Source organism: Hylaeus anthracinus, unplaced genomic scaffold, assembly GCF_026225885.1.
Source record: "Hylaeus anthracinus isolate JK02 unplaced genomic scaffold, UHH_iyHylAnth1.0_haploid 18688, whole genome shotgun sequence".
NCBI lineage: Eukaryota > Metazoa > Arthropoda > Insecta > Hymenoptera > Colletidae > Hylaeus > Hylaeus anthracinus.
Genome location: NW_026534794.1, coordinates 1 through 8,023, shown reverse-complemented (window position 1 = coordinate 8,023; position 8,023 = coordinate 1). Strand labels below are relative to the sequence as shown.

General features: G+C 35.7%; 1 protein-coding gene and 1 non-coding gene across 2 annotated transcripts; both read right to left on the bottom strand.

Annotated features, from left to right (window-relative positions):
• Nucleotides 1-3,512: 3,512 nt before the first annotated feature.
• On the bottom strand, nucleotides 3,513-3,584 carry Trnah-gug (transfer RNA histidin (anticodon GUG)). The gene has a single exon. It is a non-coding gene; the product is annotated as a tRNA-His (tRNA).
• A 542-nt stretch (nucleotides 3,585-4,126) lies between these two features.
• Nucleotides 4,127-7,331, bottom strand: LOC128892818 (phenoloxidase-activating factor 2-like). Its single transcript, XM_054153381.1, has 5 exons — nucleotides 7,195-7,331; nucleotides 6,328-6,487; nucleotides 5,735-6,012; nucleotides 4,835-5,046; nucleotides 4,127-4,547 (listed from the first exon to the last, which is right to left on the bottom strand). The coding sequence occupies exons 1-5, from the start codon at nucleotides 7,256-7,258 to the stop codon at nucleotides 4,431-4,433; spliced, it is 831 nt and encodes a 276-aa protein (XP_054009356.1). The 5' UTR covers nucleotides 7,259-7,331; the 3' UTR covers nucleotides 4,127-4,430.
• Between the last annotated feature and the right edge of the window lie 692 nt (nucleotides 7,332-8,023).

Sequence of the window (8,023 nt, the reverse complement as noted above, 5' to 3'; positions counted from 1 at the left end):
CGAAATGTAATTTTTTTAAATGAATAAGGATGTCTTGGGGAAAATTTGTATTAATATTAGTGGTGTTTCGATATGCTAAGGACCACTTAATCTGACCATAGGTCACTATACATGTTATTTGTTAAAGAAAGGATTCTCTGTATTACAATTAGTTCATAAAAGAATGGTTCTTATTAATATATTTGCGATACTATAAAATGTATCGAATACGCGAGGAAAAATATACCTGATCACCGAAGATTTATAAACTATGAAAAATCATCGAGAGATTACAAATTACTAATTAACTAATTAATCACTGCTCACCTCTGTCACAAACTCACAACGATACAGTCATTAAAACAATAAAATTACCGAATTTCACGATTTCCTCGATCCTCGACTCGATTTTCAAATTCGATTACGAACTCATTGGTATCGATTTACCCAGATGCTTTCCGAAAATGTGAAAAATTGTATATCACTCACCAAGAACTGATCCCAGATAACGAACTACGAGTTCTCTCGCCAAGGAACAACTCGCGATTGCGTCGCGCTGGCCAGTGGATTCGCGATATGTTCGTTTACACACACAGAAGTCGAGCTCCAAGCATTTATGAGAATTCCCCCACTTGATCTTCACAATTCCTTGATTCGGCATCAACACAACACACGTACGCGTCACCTTAGCTCTTCGCGATGTGCTCTGTACGAGATGCGTATGAGCACTGGGTTTTTCAGAAGTCGCAGGCGTCGAGAAATCGAGACCAGTAATAATGAAAATTATCGGTCTCTATGTCAGATATTGAAATTAATTCTGGGCCCGAATTTTGCTTATTATTATGCTCCTACAATTATTTGAATTATAAAGTAGACCTGTCATCTTTTAGAATAACAACAATAATTCTAGGCCTAATGCCGATAACTATTGTAGAATGTATAAATACAGATGCACCTTTCATCTAACCGTATATAAAATTAGTAAGAAAGAATAACTAAAGAAATCGTCTGTAATGTTATTATTTTTATTGAATTATATATGTACCATTTTGTTCTGAAACTTTTCCACTTTTTAAGGGATGTACACTTGTTATTTGTTTCCAACGATTCCGAGATATTCAGACCTGCGCCGCTTACTAAAAACCGGCATGGACTTTCCAGAAAACCCAATATTTGGATAAGAATTTAATTTATCCCCTATCTAGACCACACATAATGATTTTTGAAGATCTGGCTAGCGTTAAACTTGACGATAAGTCGAGTAGTCCAATCGTTGACCTGTGTCTACAATAGGGGACTGGCCGAGTCCTTGTATAAACTAGGCTAGTTTAACTAGCAGATGTAGACTCTAAATTCTAGAGTGTCCTGTTAGAATAGCTGTCGACGAAGTTGAAGGATAGGACCGACCTCCACTTGTCGTCAAGTGGTTCACGCCAGAACATCTAACTAGTGGACATCTAACTAATTTATATTTCGTAAACGCCTTGACACGTAAATAAACTCTAAACATACCTAAAAATCCATAAATGTGTCTAACGAAGACGTTTATATTTGCACTTCTTATATTTTTCAATAAAAAAGAATCGGAATTATTACTCGAATGAGAATTATCTTCCTAACGGAAATCCCCCCTTTGAAACGGAAGGAACTTCAATTTCCTTTCGCGATACAATTTTTGTTTTGTCCTGTTCCTGTTTCCGGCGGAACATGTTTCCGTGGTGCAAGGCTATGTTTTTATTGTCGATAAAGACAATACCAAACGAAAACATTTTTAACGGACCTCCAGAGTACAATGAAATTATTATTTTTTAGACATATGTATATTGATGTTGTTCTCTGAGAAAATTATTAGGTTGGCTAATAAGTTCGTAATAAGATTCGTAAAAAAGCTGGCGCAGCCGCTCGGAGGATTTGCCTCGATGAAAAGCGGAAGAAAGGCAGATGTCGAAAATGTTGAGTTAGAAATTTCATTTCTAAGCTCGAAAAATAATAAAAAATTAAATTACTCAAGGCAACGATGATCGCAGCTTTGTAGGATAAAAGAAAAACTAAAACGCGACGAACTGATTACCCAACCCAATATATTTATGTTTTGAGATGATGGAGGCTACTTGCTGTTTACCTATTCGACAAGCAATTCACGTTTATGTCAGTTTTGCAATTACTCGTAGAAACAATAATTCATTTCTGAGATCTCGAATTAAATTCCAAGCGTCGTTCTTTAATAACGTGCGAAGAATTCAATGTGTTCTCAGAATTCCCTACATTTTCTGTGTTAAGGTCAAATGTAGTCCTTAACTGCGAGTTCTTCGAATGTGTCTCGAAAGCAATTAGAATCGATCTTTCAGATCTTCTTGATTTCTTAAGATTTTTATTTTAGATTATTCCGTAATGGTTCGTTTACTTTGCAACAGTTTAGATCAGTGGTGCGCAAAGTTCACCCTTCAAGGGTAGGTAACATTTTATTTGAATAATAAATTTATTATTCGATAACTGAGACGTTCATTGCACAAATCGATTAACTCCATAAAACAAAAAATTCAAATACGATGAAATAAAGTACATTGTTTGTTAAAATTCCCTTTATGATATAAATTCAGATAAATATTGTAGAATGTATAAATATAGATCTATCTTTCATCTAACGGTACATAAAATTAGTAAGAAAGAATAACTAAAGAAATCGCCTGTAATGTTATAATTTTTTATGTGACCGGTGAAGCTAATCGATTTGTGCATTGAACGGCATGATTCGTGTACTCTGTTGCTCTGAACAAATCACTTATGGTCAATGCAGTATTTGTTAATAGATTTGAATAAAATATTTAACTACAATTTTATAGCTACTTTTTGCTATTTTTGTAGCTACTATTTTATTTTACGTATTTGGTCTAGTAATAAAAAAGACTGTCCACCACTGGTTTCGACGTCGGTTAAAAGGGAGAAAAATGGATGCACGTTGCGTATTAATAATGGGTCGCAACAATGTTTGTCGAGTAATAGTTTTCGATGCCACACGCAGATTTCACGGTAATTCCTATCGCTGCATTTGCATCAAATTGCATGGCATGTAACGATAAGCAAATAATTGATGACGAGAACCTAATTACAGTGTTGCGACTTTCCATACAAATTTCAATTTTCTATTTATCAAGACTGTAAACAATATTTTTATGAACACCGTTTGTTGCCGCAATATGCTTAGATGTTTCCGTTAACCTCTTGAGGGACTATTTATTAGAAACGAACAAAAATTTTATGTTTACCTGTGAATATTTAATTGCAAATATTTTATTACGCTTCTAATGAAAATTTCCAAGCAAAACTGTTATAAACAACTCAGATATTAAATGCACACGTACGCACCAGTATCCCTCAAGAAGTTAATACTTTACCGAGATTAATATTTGCAAATATGATAATTAATGACGTTTGGCAATCTAAAGTATTTCTGTTGCGCGATATATACGAGATACTTTGTTAGTATAAATAAAAAATAAACTTCCACCGTGACAATGTGAACTTGTGCACATTGCCGTGACCAGGATTCGAACCTGGGTTACTACGGCCACAACGTAGGGTCCTAACCACTAGACGATCACGGCTATTCGAAGAATTGATCACAGACTCGAATTTTACATTGACTAAATATGTTAAGATAAATTTGTGTCTTACCTAAGATAATCACCTAATCTTCTAATCAGGACCGTCTCGTGCAGGTTGTTATCAGCATAAGTGTATCTAATCAAAAGAGCGGCATTCGAATTAGTTGGAGCTTTGAGAGTTACAATTTTAATTTTCATATTCAAAACGATCGAAAGAAATGCAACATGAGGTGATCCTTTACTCTACGAACGTGAATTAAATTAACTTTGTTTTGATAGTACCAATTAATATTTTCATTTAGGCTAAAAAGTGATTCTGCTTTTAAAGAACAAAACATACATTTCCGGCGAAGTGATAATATCCTATCGATATCCTAGGGATAATATTAATATTAATATTAATATTAATATTAATATTAATTATAATATTCCTATCGTTTCCACTCGTGGAATCACCGGGGTACTGGGTCAAACAATTAGGCCATCTTCGCAATTTATCTTCCAGCTCGATAACTATTCTCAACTACAACGAATTATTAACGTACCAAAAATTCACCAATCGGAGAGTGGATTAAAAAAAAAGGGAAAGGTTAAAAAATATTCATTTTATTTGCAGTTCGTCGTCGAAGTAGATCGCTTTAAAAAATATCGGTTATTGTATCTCGCTAAAAATTTTGCAAGGAATATTTTCCTTCTCCACCGTCGCTTTCCTAGCTCATTTGAAGTGAACAGGTACTGTCAATATTAAATCATTCTAACTCCAAGTTCCTTACACATAAATTGCGATTTTAAAATGTACACGTTTGTATAAAGAACCAGATCGAACAAGAATTTGAGAACGTACTGTCACGCTCCGTAAGTTGCCAGTTGTTGATCGATCCACTGTGTATACTGAGCGACGTTTGTATAAACAGCGGGTACATTCGACGTGCCGCAACCGATCCCCCAAGACACGATGCCAGCCTAAAAGAAAAAAACACTTGTCAGTAAAAAGAGAAAAAATTTAATGAATCGATTAATAAATAAATTTCAATTCCTTCGAAACTGTATTTTTCTTCGCTGTATTTAAAACTGTATTTAAAACTGTATTTGAAAACGTTTCACCACGGATACCTTGGATATAAAACATATCAGAGGCACGTGATGTCAAAAGGATCCTCAAAGCGACGCTCTTTTTCGAAAGGACGTTCGCCAAGTATACCTAACACAAAAGCGCAGCGTGCAAATTAGTTTACAATCAGCCGATTTACCTGAAAGAATTGGCCGGTGGCCGTCGGACAGACCAAAGGACCCCCACCGTCCCCTTGACACGTGTCCTTATTTACTTGCCCCCCGGCGCACAAAAACGAGCCATGCAGCTGAAAATATGGGCCCAATTTCGTGGTCCTAAGTCGACTTTGACAATCGGCCCTGCTTACAATGGGAATCTCCACCTTCCTCAGCTCGGTCTGGTACGCACCACCTGCAATATTGTCAACGTGTCGGCCGAGTGCAGGGATTCGAAAATCAAAAAATAAAAGTTTATTATTATATTGTCTTAAATATCCGAGAAAACGTGTTATTTAGCTATAAGGCCACTTCACACCCTAACCATGAGGTAGACATAATAATGAACTTTATACAAATTTCGGCAATCATAATGCTATTAATATGTACCTATAATATTATACTATAGAGTAAGACACATGGGGTTGTCTAGAAAGGGCCAAGGTGGATAAAATTTTAAATAAAACAGGACAAATATAAACACCCTGGACAATTAATTAACAGGTTGATTGTTCATATTCCTATCATACTATAGGGTGTAAATACTATTTAAAATAAGACAGGACAAATATAAACACCCTGGACAATTGATTAATAGGTTGACTGTTCATATTCCAACATTTTGAAAGAACTAATTGCAAAATAGAGACACTCGCGCCATTTGTGAGGAGTCATGAGAGGTTGGATTCAAAATACCACTCCCGCGTCTTCCGTTTTGAATAGTCATAACTAGACTGCGAATCTTTATGTATTAGGTTGTCCCAAAAGTTTTGATCGTAATTAGTCCACCATTCCTACACTTGCTTATCTTTCTTTCTTTATCTTCTCTATGTAATTTTACTATTGGACATTAGTATGTAGGTCAGAACTTTTAGAAAGCTCACCAAAAGAGTTCTTTCCCCAGCCTGTCCCGATACACTGGGTGCCATCAGGAAAAATCAATCCCTGTTGCGGTATGCAAATGGGAACAGCGTTGATGCTTTGATTGATTGGTTTGTCTAAAATGAGCACTGCGATGTCATTGAACAGAGCTGCGCTGTAAAATGAAGGGTGGGTCACAGCAACCCTAACGTTGGCATCTTGATAGGGCGCTGGTTGAGCTTTGGGTCCTTTTTCCAAGTCTAGCTGACCGATGCGCGCCACCAATCTATTGTTGCTCAGGCTGAAAACAGTTGTTTCTTATAAGATGGAAGAAATGTAAGAGATGTAAAGATGGAAGTAACAACGACTTAACGGGTGCAAAGATAAATAAGTAATCGTATTTTAAATACTCTTGTTTCATGAACCGATAGAACAGGTTTGCTAATTGTTTGAACTGTAGTTTCAAAACTAGCAAGCCAGAGTACACTTATATTAAAATTAAAAATCCAGAGTTTCTAAATAGTTTTCCTTTGCACCTGTCAGGTGCTATTGCTTCTGCCTTTTCAGATATTGGAATTCACAGACTTCAAGTATGCCAGGATTGGTCTATGCTTACTTGTTGACGCAATGAGCGGCTGTTAGGACAGCTTTATTGGTGATCAGCGATCCACCGCATTGGAACATGTACTTGCCATCCGACTGCACCGTTAGGAGGGCAACCATCCATGGAAACTCCGCGAAGTAGGTTCTTCCACTGCCCGCAGGGTACGGCTGTGCTGTGAAAACGAAACCATTTGTTTTTCTACTAAACTATTTAGTAATAATTGAGTCGTTCATTGCACAAAACTCCATATAAACAAAAAGTCGAGAAATGCGATGAAATATAACAAGTTACTTCTAGACCAAGTGCGTTGACACTAAAATTTAAGAGTTTTCAAGAAGAGGGGTTGATCGATTTGTGCAGTGCACGGTTTAATTTAAAATCTATTACAAATATAACAAAGAGGAATATTTGTGCCTCTTGAACTTAACGTAAGTAGATATTTCACCGTCTGGTTTATATGTTATTAATTCGCTTATAATCACTCTAGTTCTTATTACTTGTTGAGATTATTGCGATCTATTATTGTACCAAAATCTATTGAGTTTGCGTGTTTCAGCTTGTTCGTCCGCGGGGTGAAAGTAAAACCATACGAGTCGGTTGAACTTAATTTATTCTACACTCTTGAGGAGGTCACAGCGAGTCTCAAGAGTCGCCAACCCTAAAGGCAGAGAACTATAAAAAGAAACGTTAGCAGAAAGATGCATCAGCACTGGTGATCCCAACCCTTGTGTAACAATGATTTTCGATGGGAGCTATAAATTTCCTAATGGGGCACGGCACATTTTTCCAAGGGCACGAGTCAAGGGGGAATATTTTCAAGAATACTTCACAGGATATTTTTACCAAATCCATGAATTCTAAATGACTTTCACCACCTACCTGGGGCATACGTCCTATTCCAGAGGCCGCATCCCACTTGAGAAAACGAAGCCTCTCCGTTCATTATGTTCTCCGCCGTTCCATCTTGTAAATTACGACCACTTTGCACCCCGGTTGTTGCAGCTCGACAGCAAACCTCGTCCGCCGAGGAACACGCGGAAAACCTGGAACAAAAGTTCAAGTCGATCTCGTTAACATAGGAACTGTTCTTTTTATTTGTAAAATAAATCTTGTATATAATATATGAGAAATTTAAGTATTACACCTTAAGTGTATTCTATTTTCAATTATTATGAAGATGCAACTGCAGTACATTAACATCTCCACCATTTTTTTTATTTCTAAGATAAATCTTCGAAAATATTTTATATGTAAGAAATTTAACTAGTACACCTTAAGTGTATTCCATTTTTAATTATTATATAGATGCAACTGTATCCCTTATTAACATCTGTACCCTTGAGATAAATCTTCAAAAATATTTTATACGTGAGAAATGTAACACTAGTACATTTTAAATGTAGTCTATTTTTAATTATTATAGAGATGCAACTGTAGTACTGAAACTGATCAGTATTAAATAGTTCTTATTACACGTTATTTAGTTTTAGTTTTGTCATACTATTGTATCGTTACTATTTATGTAATATGGTTAAATAAACAAAATATTCTCAGGCATACAGTATGTAGAAATTAAATCTAATCCAAGATTAATATATCCTAATATTCCTAATGTAGAAAATTCTTTTCCAAGCTATGAACTGTCTCTAAATAAAAAAGCCAAACAAAGTGTAAATTACTTCTAATATTCCTAATGTAAACAATTCTT